The sequence below is a fragment of the Toxorhynchites rutilus genome, chromosome 3 (assembly GCF_029784135.1).
Source record: "Toxorhynchites rutilus septentrionalis strain SRP chromosome 3, ASM2978413v1, whole genome shotgun sequence".
Lineage (NCBI taxonomy): Eukaryota > Metazoa > Arthropoda > Insecta > Diptera > Culicidae > Toxorhynchites > Toxorhynchites rutilus.
Window position 1 is genome coordinate 81,059,839 of NC_073746.1, and position 14,123 is coordinate 81,073,961.

The following is a 14,123-nucleotide window of genomic DNA, read 5'->3' on the forward strand; positions in this document are numbered from 1 at the left end:
CCTAGACGCTAAACTAAACTGGAACGCACACTTAGATGCAATTATCAGTAAGGCCAACATTGCCCTATGGACATGTTCTAAAATGATAGGCAGAACATGGGGCCTTAAACCAAAAATGGTTATGTAGGTCTATACAGCAATTGTGCGGCCTAGGATAATTAGTATGGTGGTCAAAGACTAAGGAGACTGTAGCTACAAAAAAGCTAAACAAACTCCAACGACTGGCATGCGTTGCTGTAACAGGAGCAATGCGAAGCACACCCTCAAAGGCATTGGAGGCTATCCTTCACTTGTTACCTTTGGGTCAACATGTTCAGCTGGAGGCTAATAGAAGCGCTCTAAAGCTAAAAAGATATAAAAAAATATTAGATGGGAACAAAACTGGTCACTTGAGGATCCTGAATCTCTTACCCGTTGTACCAACCTCAGAGATGAACAGCGATTGGATGGAACCAAGGACCAATTATGACATTCCATACAGAGTGATCGAACTTTCTCGTTCTCGTATGGGATGAGGGTGGTCCCGATGTTCGTAATGGTTCAATCCTGTTCTATACCGATGGGTCGAAAATGGGTAACAGAACAGGTGCTGGAGTGTATGGTCCCAGAATAAAAATTTCTGTAGCTATGGGGAACTGGCCAACAGTTTTCCAGGCAGAAGTAGCTGCAATAATAGAATGTATAAATGTCTGACTTAAAAGAAATTATAGACATGCTAACATTTGCATCTTCTCAGACAGTCAAGCAGCACTTAAAGTCGTCAATGCTTTCAAGTGCTATTCAAAAATTGTCTGGGAATGCATTTGCCTCTTACGACAACTGTGTCAGAGAAGTTCGGTACAACTATACTGGATTCCTGGCCATTGCGGTATAGAGGGAAATGAACAAGCAGATGAACTCGCAAGACGCGGTTCAAGCTCACCCTTCACTGGTCCAGAACCATTCTGTGGAATTTCTGAATGTGTGTTGAAGCGTGAGCTGAAGAAATGGGAAGACCGGGAAGTAATGACCAACTGGATGGCTGTACAACTCAACCAGTCAAAAAAATTTATCACGCCGAGTATTAAAATTACTCAACAATTGCTGAGTCTTAATAAGAAAGACTTCAGCACATTCACTGGTCTTATAACAGGACACTGTCCGAGTAAATACCATCTCAAAAACATAGGTTTAGTGCAAGATGATATTTGTCGCTTTTGTAATGCCGAAAGCGAAACCTCGGAACATTTGCTCTGCAAATGCGGAGCACTAACAAGACGCAGACTTCAACACCTTGATAAGGCTATTCTGGAGCCCAAGGAAGTTTGGTCTGTGTCGCCGATCAGGACTATAAATTTTATCAAACAGATTATTCCTGATTGGCACCTATCTCGCTACAGCTTTCAGTTTACTTCTTCATCAATAAGCAGTAGATAAGCTTGAATCGTAGTACAAAAAATGGGGCATACCATAATAGCTCAAACTAATGGACGCAGTGGTTCAGACCCAACAAGGGATGGCTAAAACCATTCTGGTGCTACCGATCCAACACACGCAGAGATGCAATTTAGTTCTATTGAGGAGCCGATTTGATGCGTTTTCAAAGGTGGTGGTAATATGAAATCGCCTGTGGCTGCAGTGTGTGTTTATCTATATGAAGAGATGCATAATATGCATTTGCAATGAGGATACGAATTTTGGACATATGGCCAGGAATAATAAATGAACCATCTTCAACTGGTTCTATAAAACTATTCAGAGCTATTTAGGCTTTCACCAAAGTGTTATTCCAAAATTTTCGATGCATGTAACGTAATATCCGAAATGATAAAAATGGAATTGATTTTTTCAAATTTATTGACAGTAGAGAGTGTGACTTTCCGATCGATCATTGATTATTCGTGTATTGTTTCTGGGTTTAAGGCAGGAATGTGACACAAACCTGAGTCCTGTGATACAAACCTGAAACCTGATCGAAACTATCGTCGCGGTATTTCTAAAAGAAAGTACACTTTATTCCGCTGTGTATTATTGGGGATCCAAGTGTTTAGCAACCGTCTTTTTCCCTGATTCGTCGAATCATTAATTAGATTATATGTAGTTCGTTACACGGTTAGTGTCAGAATAGTAGTCTCCATAATGTTGTTTAGGTTTTCATTGCGTTGAGAATATATTTTTTGGTTACTTTTACTCGGAAAGCTACAATTTCGTAGAAATCAGAAATATTGATTCAAAGCTATAGAGGCTGAAATCATCTTAAATAGGGACAGAAATCTACGATCAACCGAAACCATTACGTGAATTACAGGTTTTCAGGGCATAGTCCGAAAAACATTTGCCAACCTATCATTGGGCAATAAATTCGGTCTAAACCTAATGAGAGCAGAAGATGTTTCAATACACGCTTTCGATCCGATCATTGAATTTGAAATACTCAATGAAAGTTTTTTTGTATAGAAACATGCGCGAGGATTTTCTTATGTTGTATTCAATCAATACCTTATACTTTACTGTGAGAAATTTCATGTCGAATTGGTCGAAAATCAACTGATCCTGACCCGAGTCTTTCTGAAATTTTCAAACATTGTACACACATTCATGGCTACCCCAATTTTGCATTTTTCCTTATGTCATGATCAATTTCAATAGTGACCAATTTTCTATAAAGAGCATCCCTAATTATTGACCCATTTAAAAAAAACCGTGATCCGAAAGCCAGATTTCTGATTGAATTATGTTGTTTAACAAAGATGTTAGAAAAATAATGAACTTTCTACATGTGGTAGATATAATTTTTTTGAATCAATTAAATTCTAAACTTTTCGAAATTATTGGTTTTTAAGACAAAAAAATGACCTAAAAATAAATTCTACACGTAACTCTCAATTTTTGTTTTCCCTGTTGGGTACATTTACTACGACCAGTTATTTGATCTATTGTGGCGGGCCCCTGTTTGTTGTAAGCCTTATCAGAGTGTCGTATCGCTATTAGTTGGTATTATGGAATGAATTTACTGAGCTGAACTTTATTGCCTTATTGGGGAAAGTTATCCAAACATCTGAGGGTTGCATTAAACCTTTATTTAAGAAATTGCGCCTTCTATGAAAAAGTGCTTCGCAATTACATAATAAATGTTCCGAGCTTTCACTTTCTAGGTTACAGAAACGACAGGTACTATCTTCCAATTTATCTAGTTTCTTTAGGTGGTATTTACTTGGACAATGTCCTGTCACTAGGCCACTGAAAGTGCATAGGTCTTTTTCTTTGTTAAACTGAGAAGTCTTTCAGTTACTTTTTTACTTGGTGATATAAATGATTTAGTCTGTCGAGCTACTGTACTATGTGTCCAGATGCCATCAATCTTTGATTTTTCCCAGTTCTTTAATTCCATTTTGAGGGTACATTCAGGGGCCCCGCAAAATGGTTCTGGTCCTAGGAATGGTTTCGATGATCCACATCTAGCTAACAAATCTGCTTTTTCATTGTCCTGGTACCCAGAATAGTTCACTGCCCTTTTTTTTTAGCTACCATTTGAAGAAGTTGAATACATTTCCAAACTAATTTAGAAGTACAAAAATGCATATGTCTAAGACATGCAACTGTAATTGCGCCTTAGACAAACTGTTGGGCTTTCAATAACTGCCTGTACTTGACTAGGGGGGCGTTGCTGATTAACGGTCAGCTGCATCCTAATAGGAAGTATCCGGTGTCGGGCACACGTACAGAGCATTGAAGACTGCAACATACCAATTATGAGAACACTTGTAATACTAACCTCGAGCCAACCACGAGTAATCGGTTACATATTACTAACATAGTTGTAAGCAAACATTGTCGAAATATTGAACTCCCGGCCCCGTTAGGCTGACGCCATATGAGCCTTAATAAAAATATATATTTTGGAAAAAAACTGCCTGTACTTCTGCCTGAAAAACAGTTGGCCACTTGCCCATTGAAATTGATATGTTCTCCAGGACCGGTTATTCCAGTCCCGGCTCTTTCGTTTAATTGTGTATTAATGTGTGTGTGTTAATTTAATAATTAACCATCTGTGTAGAAAATTATAGATCCTGGGTAAATATCAGGTCCCCCATTCAATGCGAGTTAGTATTGGATTAAGTTTGAATTCCTTTAGAATATTTAAATGACCCCTAAGATATCCATCATAGAACTGTTTTGTTATTTTCAACCTTAGTGTGTTTTTTTCCGCCTCCAATTGAACGAACAGATATCGTTCTGAATCATATTTCGGACAACATCATATTTCGGACACTTTGTTCTATTATCTTGAAATGCTTAATGCACTGATGATATAACTATAAAATTCATATCACAATTGATTCTTTAGAGTAATCCCTTGGTTTCATTATCATTTCATATGAGAACTACATTTGAATTATAACATAATCGGCAGAAAACTGACATCACTACTCATTATCATTTGTGTTTGACGTTTGCTTAACGTGAACACGTAGAATTTACCCGTTCATCAATATTTAAATTTCTCCCGTGTTTCATCAGTTTTAATCATCATTAACAATTTACTGTGATTACTTGGTAAGTGTTTCCTAGTTGACCATAAAATATAATCAAGTGTAATGTAATTTTCGTTCAAAAAATTACAAAATAAAGTGTCCAAAGTATGAATTCAATTTGTTCGAAATTTGATTTTTTTTATAAATAGTGTCCGAAGTTTGATTCTTATTCGCTTCATCTGAAAAGCATTTTATTCTATGATTTTTTTTTATGTTTCCAATCAAATAGGTACCAAAGTAGGAAGCTTAAAAGAATATTGAACTAATTTATTCAAAATATCAACAGGTATTATACCTGTGCATGAAGTTTAGATCTGTTTTCTGCATCATGTGCCTTATGCGTCCGAAATATGATTTAGAACGGTACAAAGCAAGTAGATTCAACGTTGCATCTAGTGCTCTAGAAGACGTACTATGAATTGCTCCTGTGATGGAAATTGTAGCTAACCTTTGTAATTTTCCCAGCTTTTCCTGAACATGCTTAGCTTTTGTTTTTGGCCACCAAACTAATGACGCATATGTTATTCTAGGTCTCACTATAGCACTGAAGATCTAGTAGATCATTTTCGGTCTAAGTCCCCATTTTTTACCGAATGTTCTTTTAGTAATCCACAATGCATTTGTAGCCTTATGTATTATTTCTAATAAATGCGAGTTCCAATTGAGCTTGCTATCAACAGTTACTCCTACATATTTCACATATTTTAGCAAATGCAAATCTGGTATTCTCAGTTTCCTTTTACGTGTAAAAGGAACAACAATAGTTTTGTGAGGATTTATAGATAAACCCTCATCTTCACACCATGCTATAGTTAAGCTTAGAACATATTGCCATCTATCTCTGATTAAATGCTCATATTTTCCACGAACTACAATTACAATACCATCTGCAAAGCACCTCCTTGTGGGCATCCTTTCACAGTTCTTACTGTAACTGTGGCCCCTCCCTGATTACACGTTATTTCTCTTTTTTGAAGCATTTGAAATATCCATACTACAACAGTTTTATCAGAATTACGCTGTACCATAGCATTTCACGTTGAATTGTGGGATGTAGCAACTCTTTGACTTCAAGTGTTTTTTTTTCAATTTTCGGTCCTAGTGTATGAAGTGCTGTTACTGTTGATTTCCCTGGCTGGTATGCAAATTGAAATTTACTGAGTGTTGTCGATTTCAAATATTGCGATTTGATATAGTCATCAATTGAGGGGCTCAGAATGCAAGGGGTGTAAGTGACTTGATCGTTTTCTCTTCATGAACTTTTTATTTAGTTATTAACTCAACTGCAAAAACTTTATAATTTAAGTTTGCTATAGAATCCGATAGATGAGGTTCTGACCTATTTTCCACGTTGGTGAATACAGCTGGGAATGTATTTGCAGCTAAGTTATGACCCAAAGAGAGAGTCGATGTAGAGAAATCGATCAAATCACTTACACCCCTTTCATTCTAATCCCCTCAATTAGTTTCTGCATTAATTTCAGTATGAATGACGAAAGACTAATAGGCCTAAACGATTTTGGACTTTTTTAATCTTTTTTATTAGGTTTAGGAATAAAAACAACCCGAATTTGTCGCCATTTCTTTGGAATATAGTTCAACCGTAAGCTAGCTTTGAACATTTCAGTTAGGCAGGGCACTACAGTTCCTCCACTTCTCTGGATCATCACAAGAAGGATCTCATCATTACCCGGTAATTTAAAAGGATCAAATGAATTTATTGCTCATTCGACCCTTGCATGAGTGAAAATACAACTCGCTAGATCTTGCTTCTCTTCACTGATCATTTCATAACTCTCGATAAAAAATGTGAAAATGAATTATCCAGCTATTATTCATTGATCGAGTTTTGGAACATTTGAACACAATTTCGAAATTTTCGCCATGAATTCCAGCTAAAATATGCTCTTTCTTTAATTCATTATGAAATTACAAACATGTTATTCTCGAACGCAAAAGCTGCCATACTTGCTCATTCCGTTTGGCGTGCAACTGAACTTGCGTAGATCGACACTCTCCTACATTGTCTCGTTACAGAAATTGATCTTATATTATAAACATGGCGTATTGAAAATCTCTTAGGGTTGTAAGAGAATCATATTTAAATGTAAAATTCTTCCAGCGTATGATCAAATCTCTACCATGTAATATTCCGTAATTGTGTGAACATTTTCAAAATAATTATTTCGATTAAAATGGATAGACTTTCTTATAATTAAAAAAAAGATTGTTTTCGGAATAATATTCTTTACATTGTTTTTCATCAGATATTTCCGTATCCGGCAACGAAATTCCGTATTATTTTTAGAATTTGAGCAACCTTTTATCAACTTTGTCGAATATCACATTTTAATAAAACAGCTGGATTTGCTATGAACTGAAGGCCAAATATCATAGAAAAAAAATAGTCGTGTTCAACTCGCAACGATCATATGACAAAGAAAATTGTAATTTTGGATAGCATCTAACGTATGTAAAATTTTGAAGAAAATCGAAGAACATTGATTCGGTGTAAATTTCTCTATAGACCAAACAAGAGATATTTAACCACATTGAGCATGTCGTCTATATGATATAACATCAAAATTATGAAATATAAATATTCCATTGAATAGAATATTAAATTAATGACATAACATTAACAGTTTGATGAGTTAAGGATACATGAAGATCGCGAAAACAGATGCTGCTGTTAAAGACGATGCATGCGTTTACTTTACCAAAATATATTCATTTCATTTGTTCAGTAAGAGAATGTAATTATTTCATAGGATTCATTGAAATAAAGTGGTCGAACCTTGTGAAACATTTTTCAAATATTTTAAATTGTATTACCATTTTTATTTGATCTGAAGTATAAGGCGAACTCAAGATAAAATCATTCAACTTTGAATCAGTTAAAACCATTCATATCGTATGGTTGTAAAACATTTTAGTCTTTGTTATTTCGATTCAAAAGCTCTGTATCTTTGTTCACGCGAGACTTAAGTCCAACAAGGTGATTTTAATAACTGAATTTTCAGAAGGTTGAATAAAAAAACAAAATAAAAACATCTCTTGCATAACACTACATATAATTTCCACTCAACTATTTCAAAATCAGCATTTGCGCGGGAAGAGCGCCTTCGATGCCAACATAGAATGAACTGTCCAAACTATCTGATTACTCACCTCTCAAACATTTTCAAAGCAAACCAAACGATGATAACATTGCGCAACTTTTCCGCACTGCTCATTGCTCAGACACTTTTTCCGATCCGAGCGGCTATTCGCTTCGATCCTTAGCTCCTTCGTCTCCACTCAGAAACGCACACGGGTTCATCCGACTAACACTCAAGTTGTTCCATTGCACCACGGTTTGATTTAATGTCGACCAGCAGTTCCGTTGCCTAATTTGCATTGCATCAACTTTAACGCAACGAATTAACAAAAAACAAATCACACTTAAACGTCACTGACGAAATGTCTACAACTCGCTATCAGTGGTGCATATTTAATCGAGTTTTTGTTTGTTTATTTTTTGCTCTCTCGTCACTAATAGCTTCTGAAATCGTCAACTCACCCCGTTAAACGACGATCACTTCCGGATCCGCTAGCAATTTAATTATTACTAGACGCAGTGTCGGGCCTTTGCCCGGGTGCAAGGAGTGTTTGGTCAGGCGATTGGAAGTAACTGATTTTTTGCCCCCCTCGTCGATACTTTTCGCTTTTTCCACTGGCACATAGACACCCACACACACACACACACACACACAAACGCACAAACGCTTTTCTTGCTCTTCACCGTCACGGACAGTTTGTACGTTACGAAAAATTCGTTGTTTTCCTTCAATTCCTCAGCAATCTTCGTTTTTGGGCGCTTTCCTATGCTTCTGCCTGGGAGCAGCGGCAGCGGCAATGGCAGCAATTGGTCTTTCTGAGCCTGGGAAGCACCACTACAATGAGGGTAGTAGCATTCAGCAACTTTGAAGGTGTGATCATTTCAGGCCATTAGAAGGAATCGAATTGTGAGTGAGATGGAGAGAGAGACTTACGGACGGGAAAAACAACAAGCGATGAACCTCATCGCCTCGGTGGTGTGGACACTCAATTCGCGCGCCGCACCCGGGGAATGATGGGATGAGTCAGATGAGTGGACGAGACAGAGAGAGAGAGAGGCTGTGCCGAGCCGGAATACGAATACCGTGAACCGTGCCTTGATGAGTCCCAGACTGCGGCGCACAGTTCGATAATTTTGTTGTTGGCAGCGACGACTCTCGGCGGTCACTGGACGCCGCTTGGCGACTGCGGAGCCTTTCTGGGAGCAGTAGTTTTAAGGGACGACTAACATTGTGAAACGGAGATAAACTACGCTGCACCATTAATTATATTCAAATTGAAAGGGAAGTGAGGGAAGATTGAGGTTGCGTTTCCGTGCAATAGATTTGAAACGGGAGAAAAATGAGCACATCAATGTGGGTCTCGAGTGAAACTGGGAGGGTTTGTTATTTGGGAGCAGTCACTGCGGCAGCTGCTCTGCCACCCGAGATTCTGGGCGAGCAAAGGAAAAATCACGAACGATCGGGGTAAAAGCTTACAAGCCACACTCGACGGAATGGACATTAAAAAATATTTTAATGGTCGAGATTGTGGTGGAAGTCTGTGGCTCTCTTTGACTGCTTGTGGGTGGTCGGATGGGTTATGGTTTATGGGTTAGAGTAGGAATGGCATTTCATTCTAAAATTGCTGTAAACTAATGGAATGTGATCTAATGTAAATGAAGTCAAATAGACACGAGCAACAAAATCAAGTACGCATTTCACATTTCTACTTTTCTTTCTAAAGGGTGTGTCACATCAAATTGCATCACGGAAAAAAACGCTGTAAAAATTCGCCCAGTAGACCGATCCTTTTGAAAATTTTAGACAGTAAAATAAAAACTATTAAATAACTTTTGGCATTTTCTTTTTATTCATACTTCGAGCCCAAGCCCGTATGCTCGCACCTTCCTCTTTACCCCGTCCATAAGGTTCTGTACAACGTCAGGTTGTAGTTTTTTTTAACAGAAATCCATTTTCTCTTGAAGTCCGCCTCCGATTTAACAACTATCGGGTTCTTCCGGAGGGCCTGCTTCATAATCGCCCAATATTTCTCTATTGGGCGAAGCTCCGGCGCGTTGGGCGGGTTCATTTCCTTTGGCACGAAGGTGACCCCATTGGCTTAGTACCACTCCAACACGTCCTTTGAATAGTGGCACGAAGCGAGATCCGGCCAGAAGATGGTCGGGCCCTCGTGCTGCTTCAATAGTGGTAGTAAGCGCTTCTGTAGGCACTCCTTAAGGTAAACCAGCCCGTTTACCGTGCCGGTCATCACGAAGGGGGCGCTCCGCTTTCCGCAAGAGCAGATCGCTTGCCACACCATGTACTTTTTGGCAAACTTGGATAGTTTCTGCTTGCGAATCTCCTCCGGAACGCTGAATTTGTCCTCTGCGGAGAAGAACAACAGGCCCGGCAGCTGACGAAAGTCCGCTTTGACGTAGGTTTCGTCGTCCATTACCTGGCAATGCGGCTTCGTCAGCATTTCGGTGTACAGCTTCCGGGCTCGCGTCTTCCCCATCATGTTTTGCCTTTCGTCGCGGTTAGGAGCCTTCTGGACCTTGTATGTACGCAGGCCCTCCCGCTGCTTGGTCCGCTGGACGAATGAACTTGACAAATTCAGCTTATTGGCGACATCCCGGACCGAACATCTCGGATCACGTCTAAACTGCTTAACTACGCGCTAGTTATCTTTTTCACTGACGGACCATCCATTTTTGCCGTTCTTCACCTTCCGGTCGATGGTTAGGTTCTCGAAGTATCGTTTTAGTACTCTGCTGACCGTGGATTGGACGATTCCCAGCATCTTACCGATGTCCCGATGTGACAACTCCGGATTCTCGAAATGAGTGCGCAGGATTAATTCACGACGCTCTTTTTCGTTCGACGACATTTTTCCAAATTTACGAAAAATTGACAGTGAAGCATGGCCAACGTGATCTATAAACTCTTATCTGATTATAAGCGAAAGCTGAAGATATAATTCCTAATAATTAAATTTCTACAGCGTTTTTTTCCGTGATGCAATTTGATGTGACACACCCTTAGAATCGACAAGATATTTTTTTTTAAATTTTGACCGTATAAAACAGATGATATTTTCAATCCTTATTCCATTTTTAAAATCTATGCAATATAAGAATCATCTACATTTGTATATATTTTTCCAAATTTATTTATTTTTTTGTAGCTACAAATTACTTTGTTTTTAATTCATTTGGATTTCACGACAAATTTATAGACTTCTCAAAAGATTCTACCTAATATAAGTTAGATTTAATTAGCTAGATAGATTTGGTGCTGAGAATATTTTCCATTTTATTTCGCTGCATCACATCATATATTTTTTTCGCCTCATTGTTTAAAGTCAAGATAGCGATATAATAGGTCGTATGAATAAAAACAAAATTCATCTTTACTTTACTTCATTCAAGCAGTCGAGGAGTGAGATTAAGTTTTTACTACCTTTGGTATGAATAAAAGAAACAACAAAGTATTTACTTTTCGAAAATGGATGTTTAGCTGATTTCGTATGAATAAAACAGCATTCATCAAGTATTTACTTCGTAATTATCAAGTATGCTCATGAGCATACTTTGGATCTGAAAACACTTTCATTCGTTTTGATTTCATATCCTTTTTATGTTTAATGCTGCTATCTTGCGCTTGAAGTTAAACAAGTTAACGATCCGCATTGATGGCATTGAGCTTCGTTTACTAGTTTAGGGGAGCGTATAAAAAATGATTGATTTTCAGGCGGAATGAACACGTTTTTAAAATTTAAATTATGAATGAAAAATAACCTTTCCGTACCAAATTGGCATTCTGTTTAAATGAAAAACACTTTTGTTTGCAGGTGGTGAAAAAATCTTGTACGATAATTGTTTTCGAAGACAACTTTATATTATAATGAAAAGTTTCAGTAATAATGTTGGAAATGTAGACAAAGGGTTAAATAAAAGTCGGAAAAAAGTGTTTTAAGTGATTAAATAACATGATGTGAACATTTTCATTCAAATTTTAACATTTGAAAACTGGCTTCGAGTCTTCTAATATGATGGGTATTACACTAACGAGATAGGGACCCAAACTATTGTCCATAATTGAAAGTCGCCACCAGACGTCGACACTATTCCTTTTTCATCGCGAATTCACGCTTTGTCCAAAAAACGTTTTGAAACGAAACCTAAACAATCAGTTGACAGATGTTTGACAAAGTAAAAACTATGTTCGAATTCGAAAATGAAATTAGTAAAGTAAACATTTATTCATACGGATTCAAGTAAATACTAGGAAAGTTTACTTTACTTGGAAACGGGCAGAATAAGTAAATACTTTTTTTATTCATACGACCTAATGTCTTCGACAATGTCTTAGATCTAGTTAAAATATAAAGTTTTGTCGAAGACAGCAACTTTCTATCTGTTATGGTTGTTATGGAAAATCTCATAAGAAGTAAGACTCTCTTGTTTCTCGACACTTTACAATAAAAACAATGTTTTCGCAGTTTACAATTTTTCCTGAAAAGTTCAGTTCGTGTTCTTTCATTTGAAGTAAAAAGATCGGAATTTGAACACACGGTTTAAAAATACCAAGGTTAAAAGAAAAGAGTATATTTTTCGTAATGAGCATAAAAATGGGGAAATAATATAGATCTCAAAAAACGAAAAAACAGCTCTTGAAATTTTGATATCTCACAATTGAAACAAAGGTTTTTTTGGGTCGTATTTATATCGTTGTGTTTTGTCTTCACCCAAATTAGAATTTTGAAAACACACGTTTTTGAGAAAAATGAATTTGAATTTTGAAAATATTCTTTTTACAGTGTTAATTTTATATTTTTTTTAAATTTTTTGATTGAAAATTTGAATGATTTCATATATTTTCTTTTTCGACTGAAATTATTGTATGAATGAGCGTTCTAGAAAAAAAAAATGTACAACCGAATGTCTACTTTCGAAAAACATTTTTTTTAATGAATTTTAAGGTATCGAGACCGTAAGATCAGATTTTTTCTACATAACATTACTAAGGATATGTGTTTCGGTTATTGAGTTTAAACAAAAGATTTTACTTAAAATTCAGTATAGCGGATACCAAGGTGCTCCCTTGGCCGAGTGGTTAGCGTCATAACTGACATGCCGGATGTTCGGGTTCGATTCCCGTTCTGGTCGGGGGAATTTTTCGTCAAAGAAATTTCCTCCGACTTGCACTGTGATCACGCTTATTATAGAGCTTGCCACTCAGAATGCATTCAAGGCGTGTTATTTGGCATAGAAATCTCAACTAAGTACTAATAAAAATGACGCAAGTAATACTACGTTCAGACGGCGAAGTTCCTCTAGGAACGTTAGTGCCATTGAAGAAGAAGAAGGATACCAATCAGCATTCGTCAATAAGAATGTTGTAAAAAATGCACGAGATTTTTTTTATTCTAAGTGGATGAGCAATTTCAGACTTCCTCAATCATTAATAATTCAAAATTGCCAAATGAAAATTGGTTGGTCTTAATTCAGAAATATAATAATTTTATTAATTAAGCATGTTATTCATTTATCATTGTTCCATATTATCATCAAGTTTATTGCATAAAAATTGTGTGTAATATGCATTTTACAAGCGTGTTTCGTCGAAGTTGCGACAGAAAAAATGAATGAATAGAGCTGCTTAAAATTAATTTCTAGCGAAAGGTCAAATTGGTCGCACTTTTGATGTTCATAGAATAGCTGTTAGAAAAATAATTGTAAAAAATACAAAAAGTGATTGAATCTCTTAGTAATATTTTCGAACTAGTTGAAGTTGATAGTATAGATTAGGGTGGCTGGGAAAAATTTGTATGGGAAAAATTTCATCATCGAATTTCAAAAACCGACCATGTACATTTTGTTCATTGTCCCCAAAAAATGATCTGTGCAAAGTTCAGCTCGATCGGACATGATTTAGTGGTGCCTCAAAGCGCTCAAAGTTTTGATTTTTTGATCCTCGAAAATCTTCCAAGGGGAGAGTAAAGGAAATTTAGAAAATCAATTTTTTTTTTCAATGCCAAATGACTTAAAAATGCATGAAACGTTGAGATCTGGTGTCATCTCGAAAAAAAATTTTTGGCCGAAAATTGACCTTTTGAGACTGAGAGAGAGAGACTCTATCGGCTTTTCACACAACTATAGAAATATGTGCATTTCCGAAATTACTGTAATTTTTTGTGATGAAATCGAAAAACCAATATTGCCAGAAAAAAAAATTTCATGAAACATTCTTAAAACATCCCCAACAATTTTACTAAGACCTTTTATTAAATTGTTTACTTCATTTCGGTTTGTTCATCGTTGCGAGGTAGTTTACTAATTTCTCTAACCTTGTAAAGTACATACATATGATTTTTCTTTTGGAAAAATAGAAATGGTTGTATTTTCTAACAAGAGAGGGCTATTCTCAATATAAGGTTTCAATTTTCGATGAATCCGAAATACATTTCAGTAATGTAACATTGCAAATCATTTAAAATTTCTTACCAATTACTGAGGTCCTCGGTCCT

The 14,123-nt window shown here is 36.7% G+C and overlaps 2 protein-coding genes across 7 annotated transcripts in view; one reads left to right on the top strand and one right to left on the bottom strand.

Annotated features, from left to right (window-relative positions):
• The window catches only part of LOC129778125 (protein Wnt-6), a 193,608-nt gene that overhangs the window by 41,990 nt on the left and 137,495 nt on the right, over positions 1-14,123 (top strand). The gene's annotated exons all lie outside the window — the stretch shown is intronic.
• The window catches only part of LOC129778126 (protein Wnt-10a), a 44,193-nt gene that overhangs the window by 28,278 nt on the left and 1,792 nt on the right, over positions 1-14,123 (bottom strand). For 3 of the 6 annotated variants that reach the window (XM_055784829.1, XM_055784828.1, XM_055784830.1), the window contains exon 2: positions 7,686-8,058. In XM_055784829.1, the coding sequence (XP_055640804.1) occupies positions 7,686-7,750 (65 nt within the window). In that variant the 5' untranslated portion in view covers positions 7,751-8,058. Of the gene's footprint in view, positions 1-7,685; positions 9,859-14,123 lie in introns of those variants that run through there. The other 3 variants (XM_055784826.1, XM_055784831.1, XM_055784827.1) reach the window with 3 other exon arrangements.